This window comes from Larimichthys crocea, chromosome XI (genome assembly GCF_000972845.2).
Source record: "Larimichthys crocea isolate SSNF chromosome XI, L_crocea_2.0, whole genome shotgun sequence".
NCBI lineage: Eukaryota > Metazoa > Chordata > Actinopteri > Sciaenidae > Larimichthys > Larimichthys crocea.
The window spans coordinates 3,749,184-3,766,036 of NC_040021.1; the positions used below are offsets into that span (position 1 = coordinate 3,749,184).

The window sequence follows — 16,853 nt, forward strand, 5'->3', positions numbered from 1 at the left end:
TGTGTGGAGAACAATTTAGAAAACTGTTTTCTGAAGGGTTTAATCTCTTCAGAAATAACAAAAAGAAATGATAAAATAATTTGAGAAGGGTGCACCTCGGTGAATGAGTCCCGTAGGTTGGAAACCAGTGCTTTAACTCAGGTTTCATGAGTTACAGCTGCAACCTCACAAGCTTTAGCTTTCCAGTGAAGGGAAATGTTATTTGAAAGTCACAATAAAACTTTTTCTTTGCAGAACTTTGATATACAGTAGTCCCTCGTTTATCGCGGGGGATACGTTCTAAAAAATAACCCGCAATAAATGAAATTCGCGAAGTAAGTTTTACAATTATTATACATGGTTTAAGGCCGTAAAACCCCTAACCACACACTTTTATACACCTTTTTACACGGATTTTGTACAGTACTCCCGTAATCAATCAGGACGCAGAACACAATGTGCGTTCATACTGTTACAGTACGCTGTAAAAAAAGCATGCAAAATGACACTAAAAGAATCTGCGAAACAGCGAGTCCGCGAAAAGTGAACCGCGATATAGCGAGGGACGACTATACAAATATGCTACCGTCTTATCTTATTATTTTGCTTTTAGTGGTACTATTTATTCTAGAACTTTTTATCATATAGTATTTTAGTTATTCATTTTAGACTTTTGCGTGTACGTCGCTGGTCCTGGAGTACTCATTTTAGTTTCATGTGTAAGCGAAAGCCAATAAATCAACCTTTAACCTTGAACCACATCAGAAAATGAAGTTAAAAGGAACAATATGTAAGATATTTACTCTAATATATCACAAAATGACCATGCTATGTCATCAGAAGTTAAGAAAACATACTCGACTGAGATGCAAACTTCTTGACAACAATAATACAGTCAGTATGTTTCTTCTCTTGAATTTTTTGTCACTATATTTCATGTTAAATAATTTCCAGTGAATAAAAAACACTGGACCCTGGGATCCTGAATTTGTATTGTTACAAGCAAAGTTACATACCTTTTAAATGTAAAGTCAAATAATTTACACACAGACAAACACAAATGAGACAGAATTCAACTGTTTAAATTATTTATACAAAAAAAATCCATCCTGGTGTATCAGGAGCGTGATCTCTACCCTCAGAGCGTCACTGTTTGAATTATTTGTTCAAAATTTTAAGAAACTGTAGCCCTTGTACAAATGTGTTCATGTACATACTTAATGTCACAATGTGTGCTCGAATAACAATTGGATAAAACACATTTCATGCTGACAAACACGTTGCCGTACAAAATTACAGCAGTATAATAAAAGTACAGCAAGACTAAAAAATACTTTTTCTTAAATATAAAACACCCTAGAAACACACTCTAAATAAAAAGCTACCAAAAAAAAAAAAGGCAACATCCAGTTCGTGAGTGTTTTTCAGCTGCGTGGGTATTTTTCAATTCTGTACACTGTGAGTAAAAAAAAAAAAAAGCAAAAGAAACAAAAGGAAAACTACAAAAACAGTACATAGCACTTCAATTCAAACACATTACTCTTTCACATTAAATTTGTGTTTTTACTTCCCAGTTTGAAAGTAATGTATTATAGAGGCACAGTAATTCAATTCATGAACCATGTTTGGTCAAAACCACTCGTCGTTATTCACAACTCCACTTTAACTCGCGGACAAAGTCGAAATTTTGGCCGACTGAACCGATTGGCGACCGTTCAGCTTTTTTTTCGCGCTTTCCATGTTTGGCCATCACGGAGCCAAGAACTGCCAAACGTAGATGTAGCCGTTTGTCTGTCAGTCGAAACAAAGAGATGATCACAGCTCCTTTTAGCTTTATCAGGTCACGACACCTGTTAAATCGAAATGCCCGCAACTGTGAAAGGTCTCAATCCAAAAACATTTTTTTCGATTTTGAAACTTTCATCAGCACAATTCAAATAATCTTCACTCCACTATTTACAGGCACAGACGAGAGCATACTTTCCATAAATATGCTGATATTCTTGATTACTAATTATAATAATTGAGAATCGTATACAGAATATTGTTTGGACCCTCTTGAAATAAAAAGGTTCATTTTTAATTTTCAAAAGAAGCCCATAAACGCAACTACTGAAAATAAGGCTCGGAGATAATTCCATATTATATAATTTCTCACTGCATGTTTTGAGAAACGCTTCTCGGTTTTATAAACTCGCGGCACGAAATCTTAAATCTGAATATCTAAACGTCCACAGAAGAGGACATTTTGACATCACGATAGAAAACAGCGTTAATGAATCGATGGCTGAATTCCATTTAGCTGCTTCAGTTTCATGGCTCACTGTCACGCGTCAAAATATCTGCTGTTCAGAGGCTCATTAAATCCTTTTTCAAAGATAATTTGTCTCAAATGAATAAACAAGATATTAATAATATTGATCGCGTTAGCTTGAATGCTTTAGTCACCTTCGCTGCAGGTCAAGATCCTTCTGTAACAATCAAAACAAAGGTTATTATAGGCTAACTTAAGTGTAATACTTATGATAAAGACATAAATAATATTGAGTGGGTAGTTTTACTTTCATGCCAGGAAATATATATTGTACAGAGTCATGGGGTCTCTTAAAGCTACAGTTAGTAACTTGTTAGTGCGTCCGTATGTTAAACTTTAAGTTTGAACTGTGAACTAACAAATTCATGTTCATTGACCTCAATTTGTTCTGGGTCCAGCTTTCTTTGAACAAAATGTTCACAGGAGTTTAGAAGACACTTATTGTTTTGCCTCCTATGTAGAAATGAAAGCAGATTTTCACGTAGACGAATCTACAGCGTCCGACTGCTGTTAGGACGAGTCGACAGAAGAAAAGCTCTGCATATCAGGATGTCTTATTCTGGAGTGAAACTCTTCAGCCCTCGATGTGTCTGAATGTGGTGAAATGTATATACTCATGTCAAGTTAGCACCATCAGTGCGGCAGAAAGGCATTCGACTTGTGGAGGATCGTTCCAGGTTTCCACTCACGGCTGGAAGTTGATGACTTCATGGTGTCATTTAGCTCTGTAATAAAAAAAAAAATCCATTAGACCCTTTTCCCGCCCTGTCATGGTTTACGACGCGGGGGCGGTTTTGCCAAAGAGGTCTGAGGGTCTGAAAAAAGGCGACGACATCCTTTATTTCTTCAAACACTGGTACATCAGTGCTCGTGGATTCAGCATGTAACGCTCGGAGTTGAGTAACTTGGTGAGATACTGCGGCACCGGAGGCCGAGGAGCCATGTAGGACACGCCGGGACTGACGGCCATCACCTCCGCGATCTTCTGCTTCATCTCCCTGATCTCCCGGTCCTGCTTCATCACTTTATCTGTCGGACAAAGGCAAAATATGAGAGGGTGGATATGTCAAGCCATTTGTGAAGGTCATGTTTGAAATGTTGGATTCATAAGAGTTGTTCTCTTCTCTCAAGTTTTCCTCAATGACCATTCAACTACAAATCAAACTACAAACACTATTCTGATTAGCCAAGAGTTTTGTAGAGTACAGTCGTCCCTCACTATATCGCGGTTCACTTTGCGCTGTTTCACTGATTTTTTTAGTGTAACTTTGCATGCTTTATTTTTACAGTGTACTGTACAGTATGAACGCGCATTGTGTTCTGCGTCCTGATTGGCTAAGGGAGTACTGTACAAAATGCCTGTAAAAAGGTGTATAAAAGTGTGTGGTTAGAGATTTTACGGCCTTAAAACGTGTATAATAATTGTAAAACTTACTTCGCGGATTTCGTTTATTGCGGGTTATTTTTAGAACGTATCCCCCGCGATAAACGAGGGACCACTGTATTTAAATCCTGTCTCGGATTAAACAGGGCTTTTAGTCCAAAGACCAAATGTGCAACAAGTTCAAGCCAGACTGACAACAATGAGTTACGTTCATCATGTTTGTGCAGCATTATCATCAGAGTTTGTATGTGCATGTGTCTTGTACAATAAAAGTATGGAAGTTCATGGAAAACACACCTATGGATGTGTCATCCATCATGTCTGCTGAAATCTGGATTTAATTTGTACGAGGGATGGACAAAAGTGTTGCACTGCTTAGGAAAAATAACAATGTAATGGCCATAAATGTGCAGCTTACACTAAAACATCTGACTAAGCAGGACTTCATTTATTGTACACCTGAAGATAAAAGGAGCATACACTGCTTCATGGCCACCTGGTGGTGCTATTGGATGCAGATTTCCAGACTCTGACTCTCTTTTCCTCAAGATAACACTTTAATCTGATGCAATTTTTGGTGATATCATGTAAACCATAAACAAAGAGCACGAGAAGACAAAGAGCGAGAACCTTGAGCGATTTCCAGCTGCCGGCGGGCGTCTCCCAGAGCCGAGAACAGGTCCAGTTTGATGCGAGTCTCTGCGCTCAGGTTGTACTCCAGATGTTGAGCTTTCTCCTGCATGGCTGACAGAGTGGACAGCAGCATGTCCGTCTCTTTCTCCACACTGCGGTACTTCCCCAAAGCCTGGAGTCCAAAAAAAAACACGTTAAAACAGTGAGAACGCACGCAGAACGTTGAAAAAACATCAAACAGCCTCGTGCGGTGAACACCTGAGGGAGTCGGTGCTTTGGTTTCTCAAGTATTTTTTGCCAAGTAAGTTTTTGCATGTTTATTCACTTAGGAAACCAAAGCACCACGGAGAAAACAATCACACACTGATGATGAGTCGGCCAGCCATTCAAAAAACATGACGGAGATACTGCGAGGGGATGATTCTGTCTGTCACGTTTTCCAGGGAGGCAGTACGATGTTTTTATGAAAGACCTGGCTCCTGTTTCGGCATGCTTCATGAAGAGTTACGTCACTAAAATGAAATCAAATACCACAACAGTACGACAACGCACACACCCGATGTCAAAACAACAACAGAAACAACATCACTGCATGACAGAGTGCAATACGTCGACTGCAGGCCAACATAAAATAAAATAAAAATGCTAAACGTCTCCACGGTTTTTCAGTTTTCTATCCAAATTTCACAAACACAAAGAATTAAAAAAAGACATCGACAATTCAAAACAGCAAAAAAAAAAGAAACTACACGACCAAACTGAGGACGACCGAGTACTGCGGCACTCGAGACTCACAAGACACAAGTTCATTCCCAAGTAGTTTTGAAAAGATACCTCAACATCACTCTCTAGATCTACCACACGACTCTCTTTCACTTGACACTCCAGCTGCAGTTGTTTGTACTCTGTCTCTAGATCTTTAACTCTTTTCCTTAACATTTGGGTTTCACAGTGTTCCTGCCTGGTGTAGGAGACGGAGAAAATCCAGTTTACACAGAAAGAAACATGACATTTGCTACATTTGGTGTTTGAACATATTAATCTGTTAAAAACATGATTTATGCATTAAAAAGGAATTCCACGTCTTTCTTAGCCGAGACGATTGATACCACCGTCAGGCTACAATTGCAGTTAGCTTAGCTTAGCACAAAGACTTGAAACAGGGGGAAACTGCTAGCCTGGCTCCGTCCATATCTGCCCATTAGTCGTTTTAAAGCTCACTAATTAACTGGCTTTAAGAGCATTTATGTCCGGGATTATTTCTTGGCCCGGACACGATGACTTCTAAGAAATACTCAGTACACAAATGGTGTTTTTGTACTAATTGTTAATTAAATAAATGAGCTATAACAAGTTAATTTGTGAGCTAGAGGCTCTTAAAGGCAGATCATCTTCACACAGAGAGTGGTATCCGTCTCCTTATCTAACTCTCGGCAAGAAAACAGACGAGTACGGATCAAACTGTTTCTTCAAATGTTTAAATAGACTCAGCTGCAAACGACTGCGAGGTCCAGCTGCACAGAGGCGCCTCAGTAACCAGGTCAAAGGTTTTGACGTGTGTGGTTTACCTGTTCGTCAGACTCCGTGCTGCGCTCGCTGCTTCCTCCAGTTTCTGAACCTGAAGCTCAGCCAACTGTTTCTCCACGGAGAGTCTGGCCTCCGTCTCCGCTCTGGTCTTCTTCTCCAGCATCGCGCTGCTCTGTTTGTCTCTCTGCTTGGTTTTAGTCAGACACAAGATTCTGAGAAAAGGGGGGGAGAGAAAAGCATCGAACTCACTTTAAATCATGTCAAAAATAAGATCGAGACATCAGAATAAAGAAGAACGCCTCGAGCACAGGCAGGGAAATGTGTTTCTCATCGTGCTCGGTTGAGTCACAGGAGAGCACCTGGCTTTAAAAAACCTGAGCATGTCTCCTGAAAACTGAGCATAACATGTTCATGTCATCAAGATGTAAAGCCTCCGGGTGGTAGATGTGGTAAATGTGCAGACTGGATGGACACAGGCACAGTTTTTTAAAATGTGCTTTCTGTTTCTCAAGAAAGAACAGGCATAAAATGACTTATGACAAATTATGGATTAATCGTCTGTGTAATGTTCAAACTTTACACATTCCAGCTTCTATAACGTGACTTATACGTATGTTATTTTTCTTTGTGTTTCTTCACAGTAAATTTAAGATTTTTAGGTTTTTGACTAAGAGAGCAATTCGAAAGTCTCATTTTAGACGTGTGCGATGGACATTTTGCATTATTTTAAGAGTTTATCGTGAATATTGGTCAAATGCAAGTGTCTATCGAAAGCAATGAATGTACAATATTTTATCTCTCATTGGTGAAAATTCATTCCCTCAACATGAAAAATGATCTCATATTATGATGATCCCAAACCACTTAAATCAACCACAGTTGGAGCAGCATTCCTGCTTGCATCCATCCCAGTCTTATATTTATAGACTCATGTCGTATGTAAACCAGCCCGCAGGGGGAGCCAAAGCCAGGCTTCTGGATCTTTTGGAAGACTCACTTGCTCTGGAGCAGCATGTTGGATTGTCTGAGCAGGGAAACTTCCGGTCTCAGGCTCCTCTCGCTGTTGGTCAGGTTGCAGACGTGACTTCGCAGCTCCTGCTCGCTCTGCCTGCTCGTCTGCAGCTCGCCCTTCAGCCTCCTCAGCTCCTGCTCCAGCCTGAGAAGTTAAGAGGGAAAGAAAGACGTCTTTTAGCTCTGACTTCACTGATTTTCTTGTCTGTTTTTTCTGAACTTAACGGAGCCGTACTTGGTCATCTGTTCAGTGTGGTAGTTCTGAGCTGCTGTGGCATTCTTGTCCGTCACGTCCCGGTTGGGGCTGACGGTTTTGGAGCTGGATCTCTGTTTCTTTTCAGTCCTCCCTGCCGGTGGTGAAGGAGTGTTCGTGCTGCCTCTGCGGGCTTTTGGCGAGGAGCTTTTGGCCACCCGCGCGGCTTTGCCTCCGTGCTCGTCTTGAGGTAGATTTTCCGGGGTCGTGGAGGATTCTGGTCCTCCTGCCCCGCAGTGGAGCGCGTCTCTGGACTCGCCAGGTTTGGATGGTGACGGCCGCCGGTGTGGCTCGGCTGACCTCACCTCCTGCGTTCCCTTCTCCGCCGCTCTCTCCTCGCTGCGGATCTGGAGGCAGTCCACAGTGTGTCCCTCGTCGTGGGCCACCACAGCGCCGTTCTGACACTGATACTGAGTCGACTCAGGCTTTATCTTCCATTTTGAGCCTGCAAGAACGGGCAGAAACAAAACAAGTCAATGCAATCACTCTATTATTACTTTATTTAATGATTTACCGTCTTCAGAATGCTGCATTAAGGCTGCTGTAAAGATCTAGTTGAAAGGATTCCACCTAAATAAGCAGGATTGACTCATCTGGACTCCTAATTGACATCCGGTACATTATGCATTAAAAATACGAGTGAAACAAAATGAAATCAGAATCATCCCGCTGGTTGTTGGATAGATACAAAGTGTATACACATGGACGGTGCAGAAGACTCACTGCTGCTGCCATCTGTGCCCGTCTTGGGGTAAACCTGCATGCCTGGAGGCAGCGAGTGCTGCAGAAGGTGCATGTGGAAGTCGTTCTCGCTCTGCACCGCTTTCTGTATGCGCAGCTTAAAGATGTTGGTGAAATAGCAGGTGGCGTAAAACCCCAGATACACTACAGGATATCCAATGCTGGACGTGAACACAGAGGAGGAAAACACAGTTAGGACATAAACACATCTTGGCTCAGTAGTTTGGCTAGATTCGTGCATATTTTCATAACTTGATTAGTCATTAGCCAGTGGCACGAAAACAAAAATTTGCGCACCCGTAATTTACGGCGCGCAAACATCCAAGGCGAAGAAATGGTGACTCGTGTTGAGTCGACATACCAGTGTGCAGCGAAGAGATGAGACAGATTGGCATGAGAGGTTTTAAGGTCTTTGAGTCGAAGCGAAGCCTCCGTGTACACGAGCAGGATCCACAGGGACACCGTCGATATGCAGATGCCCTTCTCTGCAGAAACACATCGAGTAATCACTTTAAAAAAGAAGCAGCTTTTCCATGAGAAACAAAGCTGTGTGTGTGAGCAATAATCCACACACTCACCTGTGTGCCATATGTAATTAAATAATACATAGGTGCTTGCCACAAAGAACAGCCAGTGCAAAGGGACAAAAATTAAACAAAAGATGTCCAGAGTGAAGGCAGCACAGACGAAAACAACACAAATAACCTGCAAACAAAGGGAAACAACATGAATCTCAGACAATATTCAGTATAAACTGTTGGATTATCATCATCTGGGGTTTGAAATCACACCGTGACAGGGGTTCTCACCAGCCCATGGCAGTGGAAAGTAGTGTATACACTCCCAAAGAAGAGCCAGCATGGCCACAGATACTCCAGTCTGAATTCGAGGATGAAATCCGCCAGCAGCACCAGCGTCCACATCATCATGAACTTCAGGACGGTGTACGCACTGCAAGAAAAACAACAACAACACGGAGGGTGTTCAGCTCGGACGAACAACATGAAACAGATCCGTACTCTAGTAAACAAAGACATCTCACATGCGGCGGAGCCTCTCAAGCCGAGGCGTTTAAACACACAAGACTGCGAATCGGATGCGCGTCGCTAAAACCTATAATCGAGCAGCTGCATCTTTAGAAAAAAACGCGGTCCGTCCTTTTAGGCAGAGTTGCTAAAGAAGAACAATGACTGTTTTAGTAGGCGACCACGAGCCAAACAGGGGCTGTGGTTTCCTCCTTTGTTCTGCTCATCCATAGGCTGCTATCACATCACCCCTTCTTTGTTTGGTAACCATGGCAATATTTCATCTGGAGGAGAGAGGGAGCACCACAGCAACCCGACTCCTCGTAGTTTAAGCATCCCCCTTTTAACGTCGCTGCTATTTATACTACATTTCTTTATAACAGACGCCAATTATGCAAGTTGTGTATGCTTCATCTGAAAGGAGGAGGCATTTTTTAATATTTGCCTTGTGTTACTGAAAGAGGGTTTAATTACAGCAACATAAAAAGCACAATTTTATATTTAAGAGCAAGCGGGAAAATAAAGGGAAGGCTAGAATATTTAAAATCATTTAAAAAATAAGAAATCTGCATTGCAATATTGCCAAATAATACTATTTTAATTTATCTCGCAGGCATTTTTTAATATATAAGTTAGTCCACAATAAAAAATGAGCATTAATTTTCTAGTAAATGCCTCAGAGGAAGACTTTTTTAAATATAGAGGATAGGATGCACAATGAAAACAAGTGGTTTCTCTCTCCCCGGTGCGATCTTTTCTTGTCTGGACTGTGTCTAGACGCCTTCAGATTCTGCTTTCAGGCTCAGGACGAGCTGAACACACCGCTGTTATCACCCTCCACCACGGGCACAATGCGTTAATTGAGCGGATAATTCGTCCTGGAGGATGCAGCACAAAGCCGGGCCCGTTAACTTGCAGCTTCATCTGCGTCTTTCTGCAAAAACAAACTCAACGTTTGACGGTGGATTCGGTGCACACACACACACACACACACACACACACAAAGGATGGAGTGATGTGTGTGTGTGTGTGTGTGTGTGTGGAGGCACAGACAGGTGACGACGGCTGAAATTCACACAAAGACAAAAACACAACAACAAAAGCAGCCTCTCTCTCTCTCTCTACCTCTCAGACAGCCTCTCCGTTATCTTCAGCTTTTTCATTTTCCGTAGCCTGCTCGCGTCCACATAACGTTTCTTCATCTTATGGCTTCTACTCCCTCCGTGATGGTTTTGGTTTTTATCGCACCGCAGCAGCAGCAGCAGCAGTGAGAGTCAGAGTCAGAGGAAATAAAGAGCAGAACATAAAATGTAAAAAGAAGAGAGGACGATCCGTTCAACCTGTGATGATGATGATGGTGGTGATGGTGATGATGATGATGATGTCTGGGAACAAATACAGGATACAGACGGATCTGCGCATGCTCACTGCGCGTGTTGTACCTACAAGTGTTCATCGCAGGAGGGGAGCAGAACAACACACAGCACGCGCTGTACCGACCTAATTATATTAATTAATATAAATGTACGACACTTGTATTCATTAATATTCATCTGTAACTATTACTATATATATATATATAGATATATATATAGATTATAATTATATTTTTAATGCTAAAATATAAATTATTGAATTTTCCAATTTACTGTTTCACAAAAACAAAAATTGTAAAGCACATTATTTATTGAATAAGATTCACTGTTACTTGGTTTTTAATCTACTGTTACTGTTACTATTTGACTGTTATTTATTTCAAAAACTAAACTCATATCTCACTGTTACTTGTTTTTTTATTTTTTTACTGTTACTGTTTCTATTTAACTGTTACTTATACATGTGTATATAGTGTTACTTAAACAATACTTTATTAAATCAGATTAAACAATCATAAAGGATTTAAAGTTATGGAGTGTGTAGAAGCAGTGGTATCAGTGGTGTAGGGTGTGCATGAGTGACAATTGCGAGTGTGCATGTGTTGGTAGTGTGGAACAAAAGCAAAGGATGACCAAAAATAACAAACGGAACTAACCAAACACACCAAACCAAACCAACTGACTAGGACAGAAGAGCCCAACAGGCCCAGCCAGAGAGAGATCAAGAGAGAGATGAGTACCAGCCTGCAGTGGTATAATACCCAAGTAATTAATGGAAACACCGCAAACAGAAACCACACTCAGAGGAGGAAGGTACACACTCAGGATGCCACATATGGCATCACAGGGTATATTGTTAAAGTTTTGTTTTCTACTATTGTTTTTCTTGCATCACTTCCGTTTGGGAGCTGCGGTAACAAACAATTTCCCTACGGGGATTAATAAAGTACTTCTGATTCTGATGTAAGATTATAGTTATTTTATTTTCTTGCTTCTAACGAAGAATTAGTTTTAGTGGTGAATGTTGATTAATTTCTCAGAGAAGCCCAGTGAGCTGGCTCAAATTTGGGCATAAAGGTGATGGTCTAATAAAGTATATTTCTTAATAATAATAATACATTTTATTTAAAAGCACTTTTCAAGGTACTCAAGGCACTTTAAGAGTGTAAGAAGAACACCAAATCAGTAAAACAATATAAGATAGTACACTAAAAACACAACACACTGAGCTAAACATTAAAGGCTTATTGATGAGTATGTTCTTATCCGCCTTGTGTATTGTGAGCTGCTGCAACAAGGTGTGGGATCAATAAAGTCTTACCTTATCTCATCATCCACTTTATTTATGTTGTGTTGTTGCATTGAGAAAAAGACTGAGAGTGCTACGGTGTCACGGAGGATTGGGGAGGGTACAGGAAAAGACCCAAATGCAGGCAGGTGTGGGCAAACAAAAGCTAACTTTAATAAAAAAACTCAGAGAGGACACAGAGAAACAGGGCATGACACGCACAGACAAAAACGGGCAGACCAAGAAACAAAGAAAACGCAGAAACTAAATAGACAGGACTAATCAGGGACAGGTGAAACTAATCAGGGACAGGTGAAACTAATCAGAAAAAGGGGGCAACAAGACAGGAAGTAAGACAGACAGGCTACAAAATAAAAACAGGAAACGCAGAAACAAACTCAAAACTGTGACACAGAGGACAGTAGTGTGATTTACAAGTTGTTACTATGAGAAGAATAAAAGAAGAAGTGAAGCTCAGTGCAAGTCTACTTAGTCACTTTGATTTATTAAAGTATAGGATAGAAGACTCTACTAGTACAGAAAAATTCAATGCAATTCAAGATCAATTGTTACAGGTAACCAGTAGAGCGCAGTAAGGTTTTGTGTTATGGGATTTCTCCTCCTGGCCGCAGTGTTTTGTTATGAATTGCAGTTTTTGCATGTTTAAGTGGCAAGAGGCATGAAAAAGCTTTTGTAGATCTGCAGGGGAAAGGAAAGACCTGATCTAGGTAAAAAATTTGGAAAAAGCAGGACTGCACCACTTTTGTCAAAAGAAAACTTTGAAAAGGAAACTGCTAGATGCCATTAAATCCTACACACTGGTCCTTTACCAATTTTAGATAAGGCATCCAGACTAGAGGCGAGATTGTTAATTTCAGTGATGCAGGACATTTGTGGTTACAGACTTTAAAGGAACACACAGTTGCTGTTACTCACATAGCAATGAAAATTGCTAAGTCAACACATGATTTTGTCCCAGGGGTAGCATGTATATAGCAAATATGAGGGGACCCAGAATAGAGCCCTGGGGGACTCCAAAAAAGAGAAGAGGAGCATAAAAGGAAAGGCATCTCTAAGCATAACAGAACGACCCGTACCACAGCCACATCGCTGATGCCATAGTTTTTCATATGTTTGATTCAGACGCTGTGGTCAGGTTGAGTTGGCACCTTGCCCAGAGCAGTATCAGTTGAAAAAATCAGCTTGGCATACGGCCTCGATCTGTGGCCAGCGTGACCAAAGTTAAACTCTTTAAAATGTTGCCAGATGTAGATTCCAGCTGTGACAGATTCAGTCTTCACTGTCAGATGTTGGTGATTCAGTCAGATCCTATGATAGGCTTCTTTCTTTTTTTAGCATAGCAGAAGAGAACAACAATAATCTTACTAGAACTAACAACATTTGTTGGCACAGAGACTGATTCTTTTTCACTGAGCTGCACGTGACTCTGATAATTGACTCCCAGTGGCATAAACTGAATAACTCTTTGTTTTTTACTCGTTAATAAGTTTATGCATATTCTTTTTCTTCATTGTTTTCTGTTTGTATTCCAAATGTAAATGACTTAAAACAGAGGGATTCAGTAAGGTTTCTTTAAGACGGGGTACACAGTAGTTAAAAATGGGGCAGTTATCTATACAGCAAGTGGGAATACATTCTGAAGGGCAGGTGGATGATTTTGAAACAGTGCGTTCCTGAGTTGGCAGAGGATTTCACTGTGGTGTGTGAATGTTGAAGCTCCAGGAGTCAACATCAAGCTCTTTGAATTCTGGGTTAATACGCTGCAGAATCTCTAGTATTTTCTTATCTGAGTAATCAAGAGATTATTCACATGGGGAGGATTCAACTGACTGGTTAAGCAGGAGACCAAATCAAAGACTGATTATGATTATGACATGGTACATTTAACATAAAAAAGGGGGACTTGATTGGATTATTCATTGCTTTAAGTCAAATAAAATCAAATCAGGTTTTATTTGTATAGACCAAAGTCACAAAGTACATTTGCCTCGGAGGGCTTTACAATTTGTACATGGAGTGACACCCTCTGTCCTTAGACCCTCGGTTCGAGTGAGGAAAAACGTGCCCACAAAAAAAATTTTAACAGGGAAAAAACGTGGAAGAAACAGTGATGACAGTGTCTGCCTCCCGAACCCAGAATGGTAGTTTGTTCCACAGAAGAGGAGCTTTAGCTAAGTCTATATACTGTTGGGTTTAATTATACACAAAGTTTCATTTTAAAAATTTCTATGTCATCTTAAACTACAGTTGGAAATCAGTTTAGAAAAGTCAACACATTTTCAAGAACACTTGTACTCCTTGAGTAAATGTACAATCCTATCTTGTGTATATTTGAGCGATAACAGTGTATGACACCATTAAATGCTCAAAGTCATTGCAAAGTTAGAGCTCAGATACACAGTCTGCTTGAATATCTGGGTGATCTTTAAATGAAAAGCGTTCTGTCATCTTAATTGCTTGCTTGTTCACCCGTCGAAATACAAATTTCTCTTAACTTCCTTCAGTTATGAAATGATAAATGATAAACATGTCACGTCAAAAAGATCGTTATAAGCTGAATATTTATAAATCTTATCACGCTCCAAACAGTTAGTTAACCTTCTAATTATCAACATCCGATTTAGATACCATTTTTCCTCTTGGCATTTTTATATCACAACCTTGAGCACACAGAACACGTTGCATACCTATTTATCACATTGTAAGGAACAGAACATATGTACAATGTAAACACACACCTGCAGTTTCCCACATATTTATCACAGGTGCCACGAAAGATTGATCACGTGGTACATCATCAGTCAGGAATATATAAGTCATGCAGTGTCAGTCTTGAACATATTCACGACGATGTCGCTTTGAGTTTCCTGTGTGCCTTGGGCCTCTTTGCTGCTCTCCAGGTGCCTGGCATTTGGCAGAGGACGAGGTGCCTTTCGAGGTAAGTGAGATGAAATGTCCTCTCTAATAGGGAGTTATTATCTGTATATTATTGTGTTATCAACTAATTGTCTTTCAAGCGTGCATTGTTTATTTTTGATGCACAATGAATTAACCTTTTTTTTCTCTCTCTCTCTCTTTGGAACCATCCCTGAAGGACCGAGTGTTTGGAAATATTATGCATACATAATATAATCACTAACATTCAGTGTATTCACACAGATTCACACACAAAATTCATATCACGAGATCTCTTTTTGTGGTTTGTTCAGCGACAATCCTGATGTCTTCTGGACCAGGCTGAGATTGTGAAAAGCATAATGCCCTGAAAGAGGTGTCCAACCTTCTGCGAGCAACATGCTGCAAATGGAACACTCCATTGATTTGTGCTTGATTTGATACACACACACACTTGGAGATGTTCTTGCGATTTTACTCGTAGTTGTCTGCACGTGCAACCCACAGAGCTGGAACCAAGAGGCTGCAGCTAACGCTCAGCGATGGGCCAACACCTGCTCCATGAATCCAGCCCAGCCAGCTCCAGAGAGATCAGCTGTAAGTATTACAACACACCCACCTATACAACAGTCATTTTACAAAGATGAGGAAGAACTAAGGGGCGGCAGTAGCTCAGTCCATAGGGATTGGTTTGGGAACCGGAGGGTGGCCGGCTCAAGTCCCACATGGACCAAAAATATGGAAGGTGGACTGGTAGCTGGAGAGGTGCCAGTTCACCTCCTGGGCACTGCCGAGGTGCCCTTGAGCAAGGCACCGACCCCCCCAACGCTCACTGGCGCTGGTCTGGCTGGCTGCCCAGAACACTCCACCATCCTCTCCACATTTGCATGTCCTCTTTAATCGTAGCAAGTGGCTGTGGAGAGAACCTGTACATGGCCAGCTACAAGAACTCCTGGAGCAACGCTATCCAGTCCTGGTCGACGACGAAATAAGGACTGGCGTTACGGAGTGGGATCCACTAACGGAGGAGTGGTCGGACACTTCACACAGGTGAACTGTTTAACAACACTTAATGTTAATTCTACTAACTCGCATACGAATGAAGTCAAACACACATTAGTGCCGCGAGCACCTGATTGTATCTCATTCTATTTGTCCGCACAGCTTGTTTGGTACAGGTCCAACTACTTGGCGGCGCTATGGCCTACTGCCCCAACTCTAAATACAAATACTTCTACGTCTGCCATTACTGCCCACCGTAAGTACAGAACTCCATTATCCTTTATATACATGTATTGATATTAAATGCCGGCAAAGATTAGATTCATTTGAAATTTAAATTATTCTTGAAAGAGATTATTAAGTTCGTGGAACAAAAGAACACTGTTTACCTCAACATGACATGTTTGATATTCAACATTTGGATCACATCGAAGTGGAAACTACCAGACGCTCGCCCCTACAAATCTGACCCCACGTGCGCTGACTGCCCCATGCCTGCAACAACAAACTGTGCAGTAAGTGGCAAATACAGAACTGGAAGACTTTTTTAAAGTTAGGGTAACAGCAGGTATGCATCCATCATTTCTCCTTTTTTCCTCCAGATAAACCCATGTCCCTACAGCGACCAGTACTCCAACTGCCCTGATCTGAAGAAGAGAGTGGGGCTGCAGCAACGGACAGTGGCCTCTTGGTGTCCCGCCTCCTGCAAGTGCCACACCAGATCATTTAAATGTCCACACGGGCTCTGGTTTATCAGTCAATTTCAAATAAATATACTCAGCAATAAGCTTGTGTCTCTCGATTCGTTACTGTTTGACCTGCTCAGTATCAGCAGAGATTAAAAAGGAAATTTACCTGGCACAGTACCTCTCTAGACAAACATCGCCTGCACAGCCAAGTGCCCTTTGATTGTATGTAAGGTATAAACTGTGAGAGGAAGGAGGACATACATTACAAGACGGGATTTGGAGAGGAAAAGTTTATTCCACTGGGATTTCTTAAAGCTGAGCCAAGAAACAACTCTAGTATGAGACCGCACGTACTTGCTGTGGTTATTAACAAACACTGACAATCGGCAAACCCTTTGCAATTATGGAAATGATCCAACATTATAAAAAGTCCTGCTGACATCAGATCTCCTCCGTCATGCACCTGAAGAAAGGAGGTGTTACGTTCCCTTTTATAAGCAGAAACAATAACGCTGACAAACAATGAAAGAACTCAGGGAAGACAAGAGGCAGTCAAAAAGATATTTATTTTCCATTTTTAAAGGAAAAGGTGAACAACAAATGTAGGTTTTGAAACATGTGGGGGCGGGGGCAAGAACTGTGGGGGTTGTGCCAAACAAAATAACCAAAGTACAAAAATAGGGCCTAGCTCAACCTTCTCTGGGAGCAACAAAAA

General features: G+C 41.1%; 1 protein-coding gene across 3 annotated transcripts; it reads right to left on the bottom strand.

Moving 5' to 3' along the window:
- Positions 1–592: 592 nt before the first annotated feature.
- si:dkey-12h9.6 (macoilin) lies at positions 593–11,815 on the bottom strand. 3 transcript variants are annotated; one of them, XM_019268750.2, is made up of 12 exons: positions 11,565–11,815; positions 9,993–10,079; positions 8,652–8,793; positions 8,421–8,547; positions 8,204–8,327; positions 7,825–8,003; positions 7,084–7,546; positions 6,835–6,993; positions 5,879–6,049; positions 5,145–5,271; positions 4,308–4,482; positions 594–3,322 (listed from the first exon to the last, which is right to left on the bottom strand). In XM_019268750.2, the coding sequence occupies exons 1-12, from the start codon at positions 11,603–11,605 to the stop codon at positions 3,132–3,134; spliced, it is 1,986 nt and encodes a 661-aa protein (XP_019124295.2). In that variant the 5' UTR covers positions 11,606–11,815; the 3' UTR covers positions 594–3,131. The 3 variants fall into 3 exon arrangements, 2 of the variants coding, with proteins under 2 accessions (XP_019124294.2, XP_019124295.2); XM_019268749.2 differs by lacking the exon at positions 11,565–11,815 and having other exon boundaries at positions 593–3,322; positions 8,634–8,793; positions 9,993–10,339; XR_003463251.1 differs by lacking the exon at positions 5,145–5,271 and having other exon boundaries at positions 3,196–3,322; positions 8,634–8,793.
- Between the last annotated feature and the right edge of the window lie 5,038 nt (positions 11,816–16,853).

Coding starts and splice junctions, on each gene's coding strand:
- si:dkey-12h9.6 (XM_019268750.2), bottom strand. CDS start 11,605: ATGCAACAACACAACATAAATAAAGTGGATGATGAGATAAG. Junction 6,994..7,083: donor CACACTGAACAGATGACCAA/GTACGGCTCCGT, acceptor TTAACTTCTCAG/GCTGGAGCAGGAGCTGAGGA. Junction 3,323..4,307: donor GCAGCTGGAAATCGCTCAAG/GTTCTCGCTCTT, acceptor TTTGTCCGACAG/ATAAAGTGATGAAGCAGGAC.